This window comes from Lissotriton helveticus, chromosome 10 (assembly GCF_964261635.1).
Source record: "Lissotriton helveticus chromosome 10, aLisHel1.1, whole genome shotgun sequence".
NCBI lineage: Eukaryota > Metazoa > Chordata > Amphibia > Caudata > Salamandridae > Lissotriton > Lissotriton helveticus.
Genome location: NC_136071.1, coordinates 226471674 through 226494013, shown reverse-complemented (window position 1 = coordinate 226494013; position 22340 = coordinate 226471674). Strand labels below are relative to the sequence as shown.

General features: G+C 42.0%; 1 protein-coding gene across 2 annotated transcripts in view; it reads left to right on the top strand.

The window, feature by feature from the left end:
- The window catches only part of PRPSAP2 (phosphoribosyl pyrophosphate synthetase associated protein 2), a 444139-nt gene that overhangs the window by 102920 nt on the left and 318879 nt on the right, over positions 1–22340 (top strand). For both annotated transcript variants that reach the window (XM_078665175.1, XM_078665176.1), the window contains exons 3-4: positions 16282–16334; positions 17201–17267. In XM_078665175.1, coding sequence (XP_078521301.1) covers positions 16282–16334; positions 17201–17267 — 120 coding nt within the window. The remainder of the gene's footprint in view (positions 1–16281; positions 16335–17200; positions 17268–22340) is intronic.

The window sequence follows — 22340 nt, the reverse complement described above, 5'->3', positions numbered from 1 at the left end:
GGAGGCCTTTTACCCAAAAGTTTCTCTATTATTAGATCGGCCTGCTCCGGTTGTGCACCGAAGGCTGTACCACAAAAGTCATTTTTTCTGCCAAAGCATCTTCATACCACTGTTCCTTACTCTTTTGCACACTCTTGGCCTGTCTAAATTCCTGTAACTCCTGTTTCAATGTATTACGTACTGTCCCCTTCATCTGTTTTGCACACCTCAGTTGTCTGGCATACATCTCCCTTCCATTCAAGCAATCAAACTGTGCCAATTTAATCTTCTTTTTACTGTCTGTTTTTCTCCATGCAGGGTCTTAAATACTGTATGTTTGGCATCTGTGGCTGTAGATTCATATGCTTTGCATTCTCCTGCCATGTAGTGTTCGGTCCGGATGTGTTCAAGTTGTTTTTCTTCAAAGAAGACTTTCGCGTCATGAGGTAAATTGGTGACTCCTCTCTGTGATATTGCGCATAGTTATCGACTCCATTGTTAGATTGTTTTCTTTCTGCGGTCGGGTTTGGACATATTCTTCAGCGATCCAGTTTGAGACCGCTTTCGGGTTTCCTTCGGTTCATTAATCAGTTCTTTACTCATCAGTATTGTTTTCGTTTGTGTTACCTTTCGAAAACAGAAGCAATCCTTTGAACTCTATCGTCAATTCGACGTTCTCGGGTCCCAGCCTTCAGACCTCCCCATTCGGGTCTTTTCCACTTGGGCCTTGTTTTCCTATCTCACCGGATTCAACCAACATTGTAGTGCTGATGGACCGACACCATTGCCATTCTGTCCCAACTGCCAAGCAATATACCCTCATACAGACCTTCATCAGGTTTGCAACCTTTGCCTCTCTCCTGACCACAACAAAGAAAATAGTGGGGCCTGTCGTTCTTTTCGATCAAAGAAAACGTTGTGGGATCGTGGAGCCTGTCTGAAAGAGATTTCGTTCTGAGATCTCCAGGAGACACCTGACATCTTTGGCGAACACTATGTCGAACACCGGCAGGAGGAGCTACACAAGGCTTCGGCAGCAGAGGAAGAGGCCTTTCTGTTTCGGACTCTGCATCCAAACCTGAGATAGTCTGTTCTTCAAATACATGACTTGCCTTCGGCACAACGCACACTGAGTACCTATGTCCCTGCCCAATTCACTAAGAGACATTCGGTCTCTACTGAAATTACATTGCCCCGGCACCACTACCATCAGGCTATGGTCGACACCGAATATCTTTCAAGGCTGCCTCGCTCTCTGGCCCGGCACCAAAAGCCAAGCTGGAACTTACTACTTCGAGCCGACCGGCTCGGTGCTGAGTAAACCAGCTGTCGCATCGGCACCGAACACCCACTCCTCCACTTCTTCGGCTCCGACCACTCCGGCACTGAAACAAAAACCACGTTCCGCACTGAAACCATTCATTTTGGCACTGGAACCTATTGTTGAAACTATGAAGGAGAGTCTAGATCCGAAGCAGAAGTTACATATTCAGCCTTCTACTCGTCAGAGTTTGGCAACGCCACCTTTTTTGCCTGATTACGCTCCACCACCTTCCTCACCACACCACCACCTTCCTCACCACACCACCACCTTCCTCACCACACCACCACCTTCCTCACATCATAGTGACACAGGAGATATTACTGCACAGGGTTTTCCAAAGTCGGATACAGGGGATCAAGGGGAGATGACGATGATAGTGAGCCCACAGATCGATGGGACAACTACGACATAGACCCTCCCTGGATAATGATCCAGACCTTTAGCCAGCTAAACCATCACCCCGGATGACTCAACATGCTTCCAGGAACTTATAGCTAGGGTAGCTGATTATCACCAGGTTACCTTGAACAAGATCCCATAGAAGATGATTTCCTCTTTGAAATACTCTCCTCTAATACTAGAGCATGTCAATATCTGCCATGCTAAAAGGGATACTGTGTCATTCAGATGACATCTTTAAAGATCCAGTACGAGCATGCATCATTACACCACATGTAGATAAAAAATACTGCAAAGCTAAAAGAACTTTGCCCACACCTCCTAGAGCACACTTACTCGTAACATAGGAGTATCTATGGCTTTTCTGGATAATATTTCAATTGCTGGAATGTGTAAAGCAGCTACATGGTCACCCCCCACAGACTTTCACTAAACTTTACTGTGTGGATGTTTTTGCACGGCAACAAGCAAATAAATGTAGGACAGGCAGTGCTATGTACTCTTTTTCAAACAACAGCAACAGCCCCAGGTTAGTCACCGCTTTTTGGAGGGCACTGGTTTATAGCCTATGCAAAGCATGTGTATCTATAGCCACCCATGCCATTGAACGGACTATGTTACTTACCTTTGTAGGCATCTGTTAGTGGCATATAGTGCTGTATATTCACAGGTGCCCACCGTCCTTCCTGGACGCCTGCGGCTGTTGCAGTACGTAGTTACACTATCATATGCATGGTCATTCTCACCCGACTGTGGGAAAACAATTTAACAGCGGAGTTGATGCCCATGCACAATATCACCAAGAGTAGGAGTCAGTTTTCCCCGTGACTCGAAAGACTTCTTCGAAGAAAAAGAACTGGCACACATCCGGATCCAAAATTAGATGACCGGAGTATGCAAAGCATGTGAAACTTACAGCACTACATGCCACAAACAGATGTTTGCAGGGTAAGTAACATAATCCTTTCGGTAAGTCAAAGGTTTTCTCTAAAGGTAATAGGAAATAAATATTGTCTTTAGCATACTCATGTCATTGATTCAAAAATAAACCTGTTGATATAGAAACCTTTGCCGTTATTTAATGGGCTGGTGACCCTTCGGCTGGCAAAGGCTGACTCTGGTCTAACCTGCTACGTTTGCTAAAGGCTTGACCCATTGTTAAAATTAAAGTAGGCTCTCCAGAAATCCCAACAATTCCAGGGAACTTAAAATAGCCTACTATGGAGGACCCAATCTCCTGAATTGAGGAATAACCAGCTTTCCTGGGAACACCAACCCCCTTTGTTCCCTTTATCAGCGCCTCTCTGTCTCCTTTATCCTATCTGCCCCCCTTTCCCAGTGCCTGACCTCTCAATAGTTCTTTGGGATGAAGCATTGCTCACTCACCTTGTGACGGGATCGTTCAGCTAGCCCCCCCCACAGAAGCAGACCCCAGAAACCAGTCCTGTTATTGTGGTGCACACTTCGGTATTTGTAGGAGTCTCCACGCTGGCTCATTCACTGAGGTGCTGAGAACAGACTGGAGTGGCTCCTGTTCATCTCTGTACGGGCCACCAATTGTTAAAGCTGAAACGAAGAAGTTTCCATATAACGGAGGTAGTTTATCATGGGGAATCTCTAATATCATTTATTCTGTTTCCTCTGCAGCAGTGGAGTCTCTGAGCATTCACCAGAGAGTCTACTTCAGCTTACAAATTACCCCGCTTATATGCATTTGTAGTCACATAGGAAATAGTGAAAAACAATGATCTCTACAAAATAAAGGATAAAGAAAACAGGAAAAAAGCAGTATTAAAAAGGACGATCGCTCTTACTAACGTCAATTAACTTGGTAGGTTAAAGTAATCACATATCAGTTGTTAGTAGAGAGACCATCACTGACAGTGCACCTAGCATTTTTTCACAATCGTCTTGAATCAAATCAAAGCGTTGAAATCATGCAAGTCAATATCCAGTGTCTTGAACAGGAACATCATAATGTGGAATGGAGGCAATAATTTTCAGCCACTAGCATCTCACAGGTGTGACCTTAAGCTACAGTTGTAGTGCGTGTCTTATGGTAACACAGAAGCTTTACCACACTGCACAGTGTATTATGCCAGTCATGCTCCTGTGTCAGATAGGATGATAGAGGTGGGTGTCCTCTTTAGTTATGTTTTGGAATTCAGCTAGAAGTGTATCCCACATTGCAATAATATGCTTTTGCCAAGCCTATGGACTTCTTCTTTTCAATGTGCTTTACTTTCTGCTTTTCCCCTTGTCAGTATTTCTTGATGCCATTCATAAAGGCTAGGGGAACTATTGTCCTTCCAGCGGCGCGTTGTGGCATGTTTTGTGAGTTGTACTGCCAGATCACGAATTTCTGCTAGCACTTTATGCTATTTGGTGCGGTAAAACGTGCGCAGTGCATGCCTCCCATATGTTTAGAGTGGTATGTCTCGTAAATTGTATGAGCTGTGACATGACTGTGGACCAGTAATTGGATAGATCAGGACAAGACCATAACATATGCATTAAGTCAGCTCCATTAGTTTTGCAGCGTGGGCAGCAAACGTTAGGGAAGTACTCCTTTATTTTGGCTGGCGATAGGCTTCATGTAAAATGTTAACTTGTATGAATTTAAACCTGGCTTTTCTGGATACTTCTGAGTGATATGCTAGTAATCTCTCCCATTCCCTTATGAAACGCCCTACTTACCTCTCCTCCCATGTGTCTCGAAGATTTATTAAAGGGATGTGTGTATGTTTACCTTTGGCCAATCATCTAATGAGCCTGCAACAGTTTCCTAGAGTATGGAGAAATTATATAATGGTGTGTGTTTGTGGTTCTGTAGACACTATGTTCCAATAGGTATGAAGGGAGTTAGTGTTGAAATGACCCCTGTTTGTATTAAATGGTTCCAGAAGTTAATCAAAGGACGAAAGTGGGCCCTCATGAAAGAGTTTGCCCAATGTGTCAATGCCGGCTGCTTCCCAGATCTTTATGTCAAGGTGCATCTGAGTGAGTGGGCTCCCTATAAGTCCCATCAGCTGGTGCATATAGGACCTCCTTAGCCATGATAGGCAAAGCTCTTTGAAAACATTGGTGGTCCATACATAAGAATTAAGGATTAGACGGAGAATCTTTGGTCGTCCGGGATAAATGTTGTGTTATTTCCGTCAACTGCCAGACAACCGCTTTGATGGCCATGTCTTCTAGTTGATTTTCAGTCAGCCAGTTACATACCCATTGTATCTGTGCCGCTAGGTAAAACTGCTTGAATGTGAGGTTCCCAGTCCTCCCTTGTCTGTTGCAGGCCTTAGTTTTGCTATTCTACTTTATGGCATTCATGACGCCAAATGAATCCCCACCTGCATGGTACCTAAGGTGTGAAAACATTTTTGGCGAAAGATCGAGCGGAAGATCGCTAAAATAATACAATAACCAGGGGACCAACACATCTATTTTGGATAGTGCAACATTTCCCATCACTGACAGTGCCAATATCATTCAGAAAGCCATCTGGCTGAGGAGGACTGCTATCTCCTTGGTGATGTTGCCATCCAGTAAGTTCTGCTCCTGAGGGTGGATATTTATTCCTAGATAGCGAAATGTGTCTTCATGCTATTTTAGTGTCTCTCCACCAATGATCAAATTCACCTCAGGGGTCCTAGGGAGAATGGGAAACAGGCATGATTTGCACTCGTTTAATCTGAGACCCAACACTCCTGCAGGCACATTGGCTGTGTCCCTGTGTTACACCTACATATTGTGGCCGTATAGGGGCACTGAGTCAGTTCGAGCACCCAACAGATGGCCCATTCCCATCCATGTTTTTGGGTTAATTTACATAAAATATTATCCCTGAAGTAAATATTCAATTTGGAGTATTTAATAGTTGCCAGTTTCTCTGAAGCTGTCTGATGTTTGGTGGCTCACCTGGTTGAGGCAGAGCAGTAGGAGGGTCTCATCATGCTTGAGCTCACTTCGTGTTTTGTCATTCTAATGAAGGTGCAAGGAGACTACAGTCTTTAGAAAATTCTGCACAATCCTAACTGCCATAATATAGACCTAACCTTTAGTAAACATCAGGTCTGGTTCTTAATCTAGAAAAAAAGGCCTCTAGCTTTTGTTTTTGCAAATTTCCCGTTCTATTACAAAGTAAAAGTTCTTTTCAGAGTGGGGGTGGTCAGTCAAAGAGTAATGCTATGGGCTGAGGACGGAGTCCCGTTTCAGCAGGCCACAGATGGGTCCGGTCCGATGCGGAGGAGGAGCCACATATCAAAATGTCAGAGTTAAAGCAGAAGCAGCATGTATGCATTCAACTTGCTACTGTAGATAACCCTGAAAATTGGCTGAGACCGAAGTGTCCAGGTATTTGAAGGCAAACATCAACTGGGTGCCATCAACATGGGGCACCACATTGAAACCCCATGCTTGAACAGATGCAGCAAGGGAAGCCATCTAGATATTAATGAGACACAGGCTCAAGGCTGATCCCCTGTGGTACTCTGTAAATGACCTCTCGATACCCTGATGTAAATGGGGGCAGGGCGACTGCCTGCTTACCTTTAGTAAGAAACAATGTGATCCATTTCCATGTGGTGCAGATAATTCCTGCTTTTTCCAGTCTGCAGGAGAATGTCATGCGACACTGTCTTAAGCCGTCGATAAGTCTAACGGAATCATGGTGGTATTTGTGGCCAAGTCGAAGCAGATTTTCATAAACCTACTCGCTTCTAAAAGTGCCGTCTCTGTTGTGAATCCTGACTGGAAACCAGATTGCAAGGGATGTAGCACATTTGTTTACCTCGATAAAATTAGTAATCTGGTGATTAACGACAGATTCCAACTTCTTCCCACCAGCAGGGAAAAGTGAGATAGATCTGTTGCTGGCAAGTACATGAAGGGTCCAAGTTTGTTTTAGGTTTTTTAAAGTGGAAGGACCAACAACTCCTACCAACATGCAGGCACTGAATCAGACTCAAGAGAAAGGTAAAGAGGGTGTTGATCTGTAGGTTCAAAGACTGAGAAGCCCTTTTGAGAATGTAAGGTGGGCAAAGATCCAACGGTGAGCCAGTATGAGCCTTCAGGATCAGATTCTCTGAATCCTTCAAAGAAAGAAAACATTTGGCTGTTTAATGTTTGGGAGGTTGGTCCAAGAGTGACCACCTGAACATCTTTAGTATTTGAAAATTTAGAGTGGCTGTTGTCGTGAAAAAATTCTGTTAAGTTAGCAACACTCCTGTGAAGTCGGTGTAGATTGAATTTGTACTGAAGGATTTATGATGGAGTTGACCATTTTAAAAATTGTACGAGTTGTGTTTTCTGCTTTGTTGATTTGTTTGGTGAATAGAGACGCTTTGGCTTTTTTATGCTTTTTCTGAACTGTTTAAGAGCAGTTGTGTACCTAAATTTGTCTTCCTCCAGGAAGTTGCATTGCCATTTTCTCTCTAGAGCATTGCACTTCTGTTTTTCAGCTTCAAGTGTGGCGGAAAATCAGAGTGGAGAAGTAGAAGACCTTCTGTTTTTACTCGCTCTCAAAGGCATTATATCATCAGTAGTAGTATAAAGGTCAGAATTAAAGAAAGATGCAGCCAAATCAATGTCTGCCACTTGGTTAACCACTTTTTGTGAGCATACCGTGTTTAGGGTGTAGTCAGCAGTGGAGTGCCAAAGGCGATAGAGACATGGCTTCAGTTTTTTTTAAGCCTGGGTAGCTCTAAACTAAAAGGAACTAAGAAGTGGTCAGTCCAAGCTAAGGGGATTATAAAACCAACTTCTGAAGCAGGAATGTTAAAAAATATATATATATATTGAGCGTGTTGCCCCCTCCTTGTGAGTAGGACCTTTGACTCTCTGCACAAGGCTATGGTCAGAAAGGGTTTCGATAAGCTGTTCTGCAGCTTTACAGCTATGATCATCAACATGTAGATTACACCTACTACCACGAAATTATCATGTTGAAGACAAAGGGGCTTGATTGCAGTGGACAATAAATAGTCAAATTTAGTATAAGTGGGATGATAAATGAGGACTCCCGAAACAGCTGTGTACTTAATCCAGTGCTGACTAGCGCAAAGGAATTTAGACCATTAATAACGGCTATTCCCCCACAATTGTGCCTACTCTATCTGAATGAGGGATGGAGTAGTCATTCGGAATAGCAAGGGTAGGGTATTAGCAGGGATTAAGCTAAGTTTTGGAAAGAAAAACAATATCCCAGTGGTTATCCTTTAGAATACTCCAAATTAACATTTTATTTTTGGCAATGGATCTTACATTTTGATTGACGGCAGCCTTCATGCTGATCATACACACATTGCTTTCTTTTAAGGATTCTAGGATCAGTAGAGGGAAGCTGCAAAAGAGGATTCATTCAAGATGAAGAAAGATATGGATTTAAGGAGAAAATCCCAGGGGGAGTCTGCCAAGTCTCCTCTCCCAGTTTGAGCTCCACACCTCATACTTCATAGGATGAATACTGATTAAGTGTATGCTCAGTCAGTCTCACGCCACGTCGCTTGCATCAATTCTTTCCCAACACGGACTTTGCCTGCCCCCGCTGTCAGACCCCGGACGCAGATTTTAAACACATGTTCTGGGACTTCCCCATACTTCGGGGGTTTTGGGACAAGGTCCATCGAACCCTGTAAGGCATCACGGCCATTACGACCATGTCCACATGGGAGGCCTGCGCACTTGGGATTTTCCGCAGGTGGAAAACCCAGAAAGTGCAATGTTGCTTTCTGTCCCTGCCCATTCTCTTGGCAAAAAGGGGGATAGCCATGCATTGGAGGTCCCCCACGGGACCACCGGACGCAGCGTGGATAAATGGGGGGCGGGGAGGAAGAGACTCTCCGTGACGAGGAGGTGAAAGGACACCGCAAACACCCTAAATCACTAGAGTGGGCCCAGCTACTACACGAGTTCAAGGAAGCAACACGCCCACAGGAGACACAAACGGCCCCACAATCCCCGGCCCCCATAGCCAACCCAGCCCCTTTAGCTTCAGTGACACCATAACCAGCTACTCCACAGGATGCCAGGACCCGTACCCTGAGACCCCCGCAACGCAACGCATAGCTATACCCCCCCACACTACCTTAGAATATACTTGGGGATGACCCCATCCCCGCAGCAACAGGGTTAGTGACCCCCTACTCTCCACCAATTCCTCCCCCCCGACAAGTTCGGTCCACACGTTGGAACAGTTAAATAGTTCAGATTGGAAGGGGTTTTCCCCCCTTTTTTATCCAGCGGTTTATTGGAACATATCTCTAGTGGGCCCGTTGACTATGCCCGAGATGCCAAAACACGTGCCCACATGACACAGTGCCGTTAGCCGGCTATGAGGGATGAGACTGATATCCACGAAGGTTTCCCCACTTTGTAAAAGGGGAGCCGATGCAATTGAAGGAGGGTAGCTGGGATACACTAACGGACTGAATTGCATGGAAGGTTCGACCGGCACAGGATTAATGTATGATAATGTATGTTTGGCCTATACTGGTATTATATACTCGCAGAAATGTATCAATGTACTGCATAATCATTGTCATGATGACTGTACGAAATAACCAAAAATCCAATAAACAAATAAAAAAAAAAAAAAGTATATGCTCAGTCAGCCTACACAATAAGGTGAGATGGCCATCCTCTATCCTTTCCCACCAGTAATCACTAGAGTAATCTGACGTCCTGTCTTGTTTTGTTAAGCCTCAGCGTCCAGAACAGAACTCTGTTTGGCACCAGCCGACACCTTTCCCACCATTGGGCCACTCTAGTCGCCGCCTTCCGTACAGCACTGAGTGACATTGCAGGACTTGGTACTGACTTCAAAGATAGATAGATAGATCGATCAATAGATAATTAATTTTGTTCGATTAATTAAAATCATTACAAAATCATCAAAATCTCACAAGCATTTTAGGCAATCTTAATAACATGATACCTTCAATGTAATAAATGTACAAAAACCTAGAATAGTCTGAATCAATTTATTTATTAACCCATTTAAAAAGAAACGTGTGATTTTTGCATTAAAAAAAACTATGCACCTATTCATTGCCAAACACGGACCTAAAATATGCATCCCAGGTGCATAAAAATAACCTTAAAACTATGCTGAGATTGTCCTAAAACATACGTGTCAATGTGCAAAATAAATCAACCACTGTTCCCTAATACCAATAAAATACAAGTAGGTGAGACATATATTCACTAACGACATTGCTTTAGATAAAATGACGATCATAAAAGGTCCAGACAGACAAAGAATGAAATGCTAGTGCCACTATCAATTAGCACATTGACCACTACTTTCAGCCTTAGTCACCTATATTATTTCCTAAGTTCTTAGTAGGCAGCCATCTTTCCCCTTTGGCTACCTTTTTACTGCCAGATCTAAATATTTGATCGGTCGTCAAATCAATTGCCAATCTAAGCCCTGTACACACTCAGTGACTGCAGATTTAAATTGTTTGAATAACTAGTCTAAGAAAGCAGAGACGTAAAAAATGTCTGCGTAGGTCAAGCAAATATGGACATTAACATATGTTTACTAGTGTCTCATTGTAGTAACCGCAGCCTCTACAACATTTACTGTTTCTAGCCATAATCATACTTTGGCCATACTTAAGTGATGTGAGCGGGACCACTAACCACCTCAGTCTCATATACCTGGCTCTAATGGAGTGTTTCAGCTTCAAGATCCTATTCTTCTTTGGACCATATGATGTATAGGAAGGTAATAGTAAATCCCACGTTAGAACTTGCTGAACTCTGATATTTTTAATATAGGAGGACGTTACCCTCACGTTTGTGTCAATGGTCTTACAATCCCTGTAGCCGGTTGCTCCTTGCTGTACTTCCCTCAAGTCCAACGGCGTTCATATTCTCTGAAGATTAAAGAATCAATTCCTGAGATGTAGTTTAGCAATTCCTTCCAAATGTTTCTTTAGGGAGACCCCCATAGACCCGTTCAGCAGTTCTTCAAAAACTGCATTTCTTCCTGTACTTCACAGTGTGGAAGTAGCACATTTGCATCGAGACCTTCATGGATTTAGGATTCATCAACAAAATAATTTGAAAACGACCTTTTAACACAGTGACTGTTGCAGTAGAATCAGAATCAGAATATCTTTATTGTTTAAGTTAATTAAAACCATAACAATTTCATAATACAAATATATGGTCAATATAAAATATTTAAAAGAATGATATGATTTTTTTTCTAAAAAGCATGAACCCACTTATAAATCAAACATTATCTTAGTAAACAACAGCAATGTCTTTCTCATTATGTCAATTTAAAATTTGTCTCATAATACAGTAAAAATTTAATTATTTTGCAAGCCAGCTGAGGGTCAGTCGTGCCGAGTCCTTTAATTATTGCCCCTCTACATGTTCGAATACCTCTGTCATTAAATGCCTTTTTCAGTAATCGCATACGTTGCATTTTTAAATTAGGACAAACGCATATTAGATGGATGATGTCTTGCCAGGCTTCCTCACATAAACCACACGATTTGGGGCCACTGTATTTCCATAATGGTTGTTCCACTCTGCTTGGCAATACTCCAAATCTAGATACCATTAATTTGAGTTTTAAGTGCGGCGAGTATGTTGCGCCGAGGTATTCCGCCGGTCGAAGTGTAGTATATGATTGGAGAACCATCCATCTGTGTGATCTTTTTGCTAAGGTGGCTTTGTCTGCCAATAATGATTGCAGTTTTGATGACTTATTTGCTAAGCCACGGAAAATTTGAAATGACGGGTTCTTAGACTACAACTCCTTCATCTTCGTATCATCTAATGCCTTTTTTAAGTATTTACCTTAACTTGAATTTGGATCCTCCTGGGCTTGCCACAGGGCATCATTTAGCAGATTGGATCTATTTTGCCATAGTTTATACCAAGTTTTAATTATCGCATATTTTCTCCCAATGTCCTGCTTGATTAGGCCAAATTCAAGTCGGACCTGCTGACTGTGGTAGCCTGAACACTTTTTTGTATGCCTTTGTCTGTATTGAATCTAAGATTTTGACATCTTTCCCATTTAGCGCTATGCTCCCATATGTGATTGACGGTAGGAGTTTTGCGGCCATCACAGAGATTAAAGGTGAGAATGACGGGCCGTGTAGTTTCTTCGCAGTAGCACAAAAGGCATAAATATTTCCATTTCCTTTTTTACCCAGAGATTGCATCTGTGGTTGGAAGTTCAGACTTTTGTCAATATATACCCCTAAGTACTTATAGGTTTTTACTATTTCAAGGCGCTTTTCTCCTAATTTAAATTGATACTGTAGTCGTGGGCTGTTTGTGAACGACATCGTTTTTGTTTTTGTCTCATTGATCTCTAGTGCATTGGTGTTAGCAAACAGCAAAAGTTCGTTAAGTGCCCTTTGAAGGCCTACACGGGTCAGACTAAACAGAACTATATCGTCTGCATATGAAAGATGCGTTATGGGTAATCTTCCCAGCCGTGTTGGGTGAGCATTTGCTTGATCCAATCGAGGTGAAAGGTCGGCCATAAAAAGATTGAATAGATGGGGGGCTAATACACAGCCTTGTTTTAATCCAATCTCCGTTGGTATTTTTTTTGATAATTTGGTACCATTCATTAGTTTTACACGGACCCACGTGTTTGTGTAGAGTTCGATAATAGGGCATAATATTGTTTCCGGAAGCCCCAGTTTATGTAGTTTTGCTCACAGTAGTCCATGTTTCACTCGATCGAACGCCGATTTAAAGTCTATAAAACATGCATGTACCAATCTTCGCTGGTGTTTGCATTTATCGACCATAGTTACCAGAGCTAAAATGTTTGTTGTGGTGTCACAACCTTTACGAAATCCTGTTTGATTAACAGGAATCAGGCCATTTGTATTGGACCATTCCACCAGATCCTCCAGGATTAGTGTGGCAAAGTATTTTGCTTCCACGTCCATGAGAGCAATTAACCGGTAGTTTGCCGGCTCTGTTCGTTCACCACCCTTGTAGATCGGATTAATGATTGAGCCCTTCCAGCTTGTCGGGAGGGTATTTGTTAAGGTGATTTCATTGTATAGACCATGCAGCGATTCCCCCCAGTATTCTGGATCCGTCCGAAAAATGGCCTGGGGGATGCCATTTGGACCTGGAGCGCCATCGTTGCGACCCTTTTTTATTATGGTTGTAATATCTTCTACTGAATGGCTTTGAATTTCCTGGGGTGCAGTTGTTCCGTGGTCTAGTAATCCAGCAACATTCTTTATTGTGTTTAAGGCCTTGGTACACAATGTGATTGGCTGATTCCCGGATGTTGTTTGGTCATCAAATATTTTAGTTAAAATGGGATGCCCACGCATTCTCTGATATAGATGCGTTATTTATCACTTTTTTTGATCTTATCAATTTATTAACTTGTTCCCAGAAAAGCCTATTATTTGTTTGTTTGGCACTGAAAAGTAATTTTGTCCAGAGACTTTCCTGTTGTGCTTTAAGGTCCTTCCAAATTTGGTTTTTGTACTGTTTTTTGGCGATCTTTATATCCTGCCATGTATATTTGGGGGTGTTTTGTGTATTATTTTTTCTCACCATCTTTCTTAATTCTTTCCTTAATATGTAGGCTGTTCTAGACATATTTGTTTTAGGCTTAATCCTCCTAGTCTGTACGAAATTTATTTTTGGTGCCTTAAACAATAGCGTTTCGGTGAAAATAGACCAAGATTCTACTGCGTTTTTGCCTATTATATTTGTGGCTTTGACGATTTCTTTTGCCAATGTTGATAGTTCTGGTAGGGTTTCTGTTGACCATCGAATTCTTTTAAGGTTTGCTGTGGTTAGCTGACCCAGCTCCACAGGCGCTGCACTATGTTTATTATAACCTAGTTCCAGTTCCAATACTTGATATGCATGATCACTTCGTGTGGAGTATTTAATCTTATATTTCGTCACGCACGCCATTAGGGGAAGAGTTAACATAGTGTAGTCTAAAATTGACTGCCCATGAGTCCCTTGATAGGTCCAGTGTGGTGGATTGTCTTCTTTTGTTCTACCATTTAGGACTCGCAGGCCTAGATGTTCCAGTGTCTGACCCAACTGTTGCCCCTTTATGTCCTGTCTCTTTGTTATTGCACATGCTTGTGGAGGAATGGACCATTGCTCGTTGTCTACTAACAACTGATCATCATTGTCTGGTGTATAGATTAGATTTGAATTAAAATCACCAGTTATAATTATTTCCCAGTCTGGATTATCAAATCTGATCTAGGCCACTAATGAGATTAAAGTTTCAATTTGTTCCTTTTTTTTCTTTAGCTTCGGGTGAATGTACAAGTTTATTAGAATTACTGTTGTATTTTTTTTGGCATTGTTCCATTTTTATAACTTGTACGTCTTGTGGAGTACTCTGTAATTGTTCTGTGTGAATGTTTAGCGCGGTTGAAATATAGGTTGCTAAACCGCCCTTCGGCCTTCCACACTTGTGTGTTCTGGTGGCTTTTACTTGGTGGAGAGTATAGTTGGGTACATCCTTACACTCCAGCATCCATGTTTCTTGGAGTGTAATGATGTCATAAGACTCCCAATAAGATGGGGCTGTGTCTTCCTCTAGTTCTTTTTTGGCACCCGCGATGTTCCAAGATAAAAATCTTATGTTATTCCTGGTGGAGGTTTTTACCTTTGCGGTTGGTCATTCCATATTCCTTACATTTAAGGTTGTAGCCATCCAGTTCCATTTATTGTCCTCTTGTAGAAGAGTAGGACTCACTGTAGCCTCTCTAGCCGGGGTGGTTTTCCCTCTTGGGTTATGGAGTATTGAGTATGCAGGTACGATCTGTAATTCCTCTCTATTTTTTCTCTTTATCTCCGTTAGTAGAGGTATGGGATATCGTCTCTTTACTGGTCTTGTCATTGTGATGCCCCAACTTTCAAAAATTTCTCTTGCATTCATTATTAGTGCTACGATATCTTTGTTTTTCCACGTTGATAATGTTTTTTCGGTACTACTATTCTCCTCTTTCTCGAGAAATTCAATTGACAACAAGTCGGAAGTAGACAAATGCTTCAGTGACGGAATTTCAGCTATTAATGTTAATAAATTCCCTCGATTGAGAAGGTCTTGTTGTCCCTGAGAAATATAATGGGGTGTCAATATGATCTGTTTTTCCAGGTTCTTTTCTCGATTATCGCTCAGATGTATGAGACTTGGTTCGGAGCGTTGCAGTAGTGGTTTTCTGCCTAAGCAAGGGGCACTCCTCGACCCGACCCACAAAAACATTGTCAGTTCCTGATGCTCAAGATGGAGGAATGTGATTGGCTCAATTCTGAAGCCTCCACCTAGTCCTTGCAGCCTTACTAAGTGCGTTGTGGCACTAGCTGTGCATCTAACTAAATAAGCAGGAATACATACCTGTCTGAATTTAGATGACTGCCTCTCAAAGGCGTCTTTATACAACAAAGTAATTAAAGGTGTGTAAACTTATCTGCTGCTGATTCCAGACCTGAGTTAAGCAGTGAACCTTCAGAGGTCAGTAAGAGGACAATCCTAGTATATTCCAGACCTGGGTTAAGCAGTGAACTTCGAGATGTCAGTAAGAGAGCAGTTGTAGGATATATTCTTTCTTGGACTACATTTAAATGTATAAAACACCAATTCTAGAGAACTATCTGCACATGTTGAATAACCAATTAATTTACTATAATAGAATAGTCCAGTGAACTAACCCTCTTTTTAGAGGTTGCTATTTCTTTTCAGAAACTGTTGTCGAGCAGACAGTAATTTATTGTTCAGGGATACATTTACCTAGTGATACTAATTAGGGTATTTGTCAAGGACATAGTAGCGTAATGGTCAATCTAGCCTTTTTCCTTTTTTTTATTTTTTTATTTACGTCGACTGTTTTTGAATATTACCATAATTTTGACCATGTTCAGAACCAATGACTGCATTTAGTCCACATACAATAAATGGTACTGGGATCTGGGGCATTGTCTTCATATCATTTGGGTGAAAGTCAGCCCTGTGGTCTTGGTTGGGATCTTCTGTACTGCAAATGCTTCGATGTTCAAGGGTATAGCATCCGCGAAACCTCTCCACCCATTCTTACAATGTCATTTTAAAATGATACAAAAATGCCTTCCGTGCAGTAGCATTTACTCACCTTTATTCAAATAGATTAAAGACTGTTAGAAAAGAATTTGCAGAGCTACACGATTTGGGTTATCTAGATGAATTGTGGAGTGAAAGAAGAGGCATATTGTTCCCATTAGCTATTTGTGCATCTTTAAATTAACTGTGTATAATAGGGCTGTTTTGGGTAGATGGCTACATTCTGGCAATCCCTACAGGCTGAAACATTGTTTATATGAATAATCCCTGAAAATGCAGTTAATTCATATCTTAAAATACTTATATCAAATAATAGTTTAGACTGAAAAGCTATTGTCATTCGATCTGGAGGCAAGTTGTCTGTACTGCAAGCAGCGCTGAACCATTATGTGAATTTTGTGGTGGCATGGTTACCTTTTCTATTTCAGTTCGAATCATGGGCTTGTGGTGACTTTGATGTGTCATTTCCAGTCTACATAGCTATTTCTTTTGTCTCTATCAACAGGAGATTAGGGGAAGAACTTGGGAAAGTGCAAGTCTTTCAAGAACCAAACAGAGGTGAGATGTTTGCTTTCAAGACTGCTTCTTGCAAAGGGTATCTATCATTTTTAATAGAACGAATACAGCTGATATTTTTCCTCAAATCCTCAGTTTTTCCTTGTTTTTGTTTTAAAGGATTTCGACTACCATAAACTAGCTTTAGAATGCGGTTTTAAACTGGTCAGTTTGAATGTTCATTTGTAGCGCTAGAAGGTAAACTAGTAACAAATGTGGATGTGCACTCCATTCTGATCTTCAGTTTACTGCTCAGGGAATATTTGTTTTCTCTCCTAACATATGATATGTTTAATTTTGCCCTCTATTCAATACGTTGTGCGATCTTTCGCAAATGCAATCAGTCCTAACTGTGCTTCATTTATGGATATTGAGAATTATTTTTATTGGTTGGGCCCCTGAACACTAGTTCAAGAAGCCATTTAAAAACACTCGGAATTAATATGTGTGAGATTTTGCTTGCCTTTCTATTCATACCTACCTAGCCACGCCTCTTGGTGTCTCATTGCCATGATTACCTTCCTCTGTGCAATCTTGGGGAATGAGCTGGCTTCCATTGAAGTTGCAGTAAGAATTTCTCACCATGTGTTGGTATGTTACTCGACACCGTATCTAGCAGTTTATTATTTATTGTATATTTTAACATTTCTATTATTATACAGGCCACCTCTTTACCATATGAAATCTCGAATGTTCACTTCACTTGTTTTCTGAACTTTGGAAAACAGACCAGCTTTATTCAAAGTGTCTACTCAAATAAGGCATTTTAGTTTCTTTTCCTCATATTTGCCATTACTTTACTATGATGAGAACTGTTTTCTATCCATAAGAATATATTTATAATCTGGCCATTTCTCATTTATCCAAAGAAACAAGAGTACAGATTCAGGAGTCTGTGAGGGGAAAAGATGTCTTCATCATCCAGACGGTTTCCAGGTAAGCTTTTTTTAATCTGGTAAAAATATCACAACATTTCTCAGTGAGTTGGTCATGAGCAGGAGCCCATTAGTACTGGCTCCTGAATGTAGTGTTTGAGTACTATAGCTCTTCCAGGATCTTATACCATTGGTAGCAGAACATTATAAGATACTTTTGTAACTTGATTATGCAAAAATGTCCTTTATATCCAAATGCAATTTTCTTTGGTTCATTTGTTTTGCTTGCTGGCTATATTTGGATTAGATCCCTGTCCTGTGTGCCTGACATGCATAATCAGTTAACCAGAGGAACCTGTATGTAATTGTACTGGGAGGTTGGGGGTGGTGAGACATGCAGCATCTTTTTTGGCGGGTGAAGGAAGGGTAGTTGGGGGTTTGGGGGGTGGAGAGGGGCACACTGTGACAATATAAAGTGTCTCCCAAGTCTGACTCTCATGGCAGTGTGTGTATATAAGCATGTTTATAGCTTACCTTTATGGAAATTGGACATGTGAAATTTCTTGAATTTCACTGGAAACTGAATTTTCAGTCAATCTCTGCCTGTATTTACTTGGGCATCATTATGCAAAGAATAGACAGCAACTTCCTCCCCTGGTAAAATGGAAACAAAATAGAACTGTGTATACTGGACCGCCACCTATTTGTTTACCCTTGTCAGCGAAAAGTGACAATCAGAACTGGTACTACCACACGGGTCCCCAGAGAGCACCTCATTAAGTTTCCGTTTGCAGGCTCCCACTAGATATTGCCTGTTGTGCATGGCCAGTAACCACAACACCACACTGTAAACATTTGAATCTCGCTAATCTATTTTGCAGAACTTCACTTGATAGGATGTCATCATTAACCACTTTGGCATTTGGAGCCTGTTTTTAGGCTTGAATTATTAATTCATATGATAGTATTTTTTTTATTACATTATGTTTTGGGATAACATTGTGAAAAAATGGATTAAAAACACGTAGTATTAATCCTGTAGATCAGTGGTCTGCAAGCGTTTTAATGCCACGCCCCCTCTTGCAGAAAAAAGAAAAACAATCTGCAGCATGGTTAACAATTTGCTCGTTGCAGTTATGTTTAGTTATTCCTTTTAATGACTTAATCAAAATATTATTTCCACCATGCTATTAGCAGTCTGTTTTCCCTAAAAGTGTAAAAGTACTCATAGTGTAAGAGAGTTTAAGGGTTATTAGGTTCTCATGCGTTCCCACTTTGATACCTGAATGACAAAAACATTACTAATTGCTCATTAGTTCTTGCACTAAAACACATCACTGTTTTCTTTATAATGTTTGTCTTTGATCCCCAGGAGCATAGTAAATGTTCATTTTGGTCAGAGCTTCGCACAGCAACCCCGCCCCCCCTTCAGAATAAAAATATGGGTCCTCCTAGGCCCCACTTTGAAGACCTCTGCCCTAGACTGCAAGCAGTGGTGTTATCACAGGAGGAAATCACCCGATCAAAGTGATGCATGAGATTAGATTGAAGGTTTGTTTTATTGAACTAGTCAACTCCCTAAGCTTTGAGCAGTTGGGGTGTTGTTCCTGTTTCTGGGGTCAAATGCCTAAAATTCTTCAGGTATAAACCCTTTTCATCGATGCTACAGGAATCCCTTCTATATAGCCTCTGATAAGGACCCATATTGTATGCACAGACAAGTTGCTTTGTTACTTGGCTTGCTGTACATTGTTTCTCCTAATACTAATTTTGATTTGTTGATACTTTAATAATGAACATAAGTGGCCCCTACTGCTCTAAAATCATAGTGGTTGGAAGCTCGACAGTGCATGCATATGCTTTAAAGTTTGAAAAGGGAATAGAAGTATTTGTCTGTAAGCCGCTTCCTGTTCTTGAAGCACCAGAACTCCTCCCATATCTGATGTCCTAATTAATTTGGTAGAGTTGAGAGACATGTCGGCACCCCCTTTGATGTTTTTTGGTGTGTTGGTCTTTAGTTTGGTATATTTCATAAGGTAGTTGGAAGTCATACAAAATATTGACAGGCCTCAAATACTCACTTGTAAATTCGAATGCTTGCTTTAGAAAATGTTATGTATCTGTAATCCTGCTGCCCATGTTTTTCTGGTATGAGGTTTTCCGAAAATACATAACCATTAGGTAACCCACACCACTGTAGAGACAAGTGTGTTCCAAAAACTGTATTAGTTTAGTTTTAGTTTATTTTAAAATCACTTAAACAGCTAGGGCCTGATTAAGAGTTTGTCGGTCCATAGGACGGACAAACTGGGTGGTGCGGTGGCGGTTGAGGACCGCCACACCAGCAGTACGACCGCCGTATTCTGACTACGGCGGTCGGACCACCATAGAGCTGCCGCAACCGCCAGGGACACGCGATCCCTGGTGGGGGCGCGGCGGTGTGAGACCACAATACACCGCCAAGCATATTACGAGTTTCACCACTGCCAGCTGTCTCATGGCGGTGAGTCCCCCATGAAACTGCCGCCGGCGAGGAAACTTAGGGAGCCTTACAGGGTCCCCTGGTGCCTGACTGCACGGGGTGCATGCAGGGGGGCACATGGTGTGCTACCCTGTCTACACATCCTGATTAGAGGCGGTTAAGTCAGAAACAATACTCTTCCGCACTGGGATCTGCATATGGAATTTCTTAAAACAATTTTTTGTTTTAAAAAATTGATGTGGCACAACCTTCTTCTAATAATGCACTGTTTTGTCAATTACTGACATCCCCTCTATGACACTCATACATCATGCGCATGGTAGGCCTTGGCTGTGTTGATTTTTTCTATCCATGGCAGAGGCCAAAATGAATCCTAGTGAGAATGCTCTGAGATAAGGCAGCCATATACATTCATTAGTCTCAATGTATGACATGCTCACGCAAATAAAACCCACACCATCCGTATCAAGACTTCAAAATCCCACCAAGGAATTTTATACTTGTACATTTTGATAATTGAGCACCCACATTTTATTTACGTGTGCAATCCTTTTCTCTATCTAGTCTTAGCAACCACATTTTGTTATATTAAGCACAGATAGGCTTTCAGTCAGTGTGCAATATTTGGGAAAATACTATTCAAAAGCAGCTGAATATTCCCTCTCTCACAAAAGCAGTGTCAAAAGGTCCTAAAATAATAGATGACAAATATAGATGTGTCTAAAAAATGACACCCATTGCTGTCTATGCCAAAAGGAAAGCACACGTGGCATTGAACATCCCAAACACGCAAAACACACCAACCAGCTGAAAAGCACTATTCACACAGTTCAAGTCTGTAATACATGGGCCTCTTCTAGCTGTTCTTGAAGAAAGCAGCGGCAGGTGCGAAGTGATGGCTATAAAGGCACTTCACCACGTATAGTAATGTTTACATTGGGCACCAGCAAACTAAACCTCCTGGGACTTAAACGTGCCAATTGTGCAGACAAAACCCAGCAGTGGATATTAACTTAACCAAAAGACTTTCTTGTCATGAGAAGAATATGATTTCCTTAGCACGGTTGATTAGCTGTGTAAAGTAACTTAGAAATGTTAGGTCAATGCATTCTCATCATTAATTACATTATAATACATTTAGAAGTATGTTAACATTCTGACATCCAACTGGGCCGTTTTCCTTCCAGCTGACACTAATAAAAACGTATTTTGCAACAAAAAAGTAAATGTTGCGTTTTGAGAGTCCCCTCTTCTCTTTCTTAACTTCAGCACCACAAGAATGGTGTCAAACACACAAGTAATTTTTCAAGCACTGTTAGTGGTGGAGCCGCGTGAATTACAGCAAGATTTATTGTCAAATCGTTTGTCTAGTTTTCCATCCACTGCTGGTGAGTTCGAACATGGGCACCGTGAATACACAGAATCTTTTAAACGGTGTCTCAAAGGTAGAATCGTGCTTCACTTTCTGGCAAAACATAAAGGAAAATCCAAAAGCAAGGCAAACATCGCATGTTAAACTGTTCTCTGCAAGTCCGTTGCAATCCTTAAATATTATCACATAGCGTGGCCGTTAGTTAAAAAAACGTTAGCGTCTGCCCGCACCTTTGACACTACAATTTGTAGTCCACTAAACAACGGGTAGATGCTAATTGGCCGCTTTAGGTGTTTCTTTTAAAGCATTTATAAATCTACAGACTTAATTACTGACAACATTGACACGGATTGATAAAGAGAAGGAACAACTTAAGTGAACTCCAGAATGCATTATTTGTGTCTACGTGAGGTCACTCGGCATCAGTTTTATTTGCATGACAATGCTGCGGCGCCCCTAGCTGGTTTTGACGGCGCACTGGGGTGCCGCGGCGCACAGATTGGGAACTGCTGCTATAGACTAATACAACTGGAGCTCAGTCTACCATCAAATCCATTTTTAGGTCTCGCTCTCGAGACCTTTTGTTGTGGAGATGCCTCTCAAGGGAGACAGACCGGGGCACGCGCGTTGATTTCACATCGTGGGCGCGCACGCCCAGCCCCCCGGAGCCGTGCACATCTCCAGATTGCCAGGAAGTCAGCCATGCCTCTCTCAGTCGCGCGCACACACACACACACACGCAGGCAAACACACACTGCATACACACGCGCTCACACATACACGCGCACACCCCCCCAACCTGCTCGCGCGCACACACACACGCAAAAACACACACACACACACACACACACACACACACACACACACACACACACACACACACACACACACACACACACACACACACACACACACACACACACACACACACACACACACACACACACACACACACACACACACACACACACACACACACACACACACACAGTCACACACAGTCACACACGCGCATCCACACACACACACACAGTCACACACGCGCATCCACACACACACACACACACACACACACACACACAGTCACACACGCGCATCCACACACTCGGAGGTGCCCATCTCCTGTCTCGCTAGCCTGATGGACCAAAAAACAGTGTTTACACGTCCCCCTACTCACCGGGCTGACTCAGGACTCCCCAGGCCGGTCTTTCCTCCTCAGGTGTGTAGGGTCAGCGGCTCAGGCTCGGCAGCAGGCGGGGCTCTCCATGAGCACGGGAGCC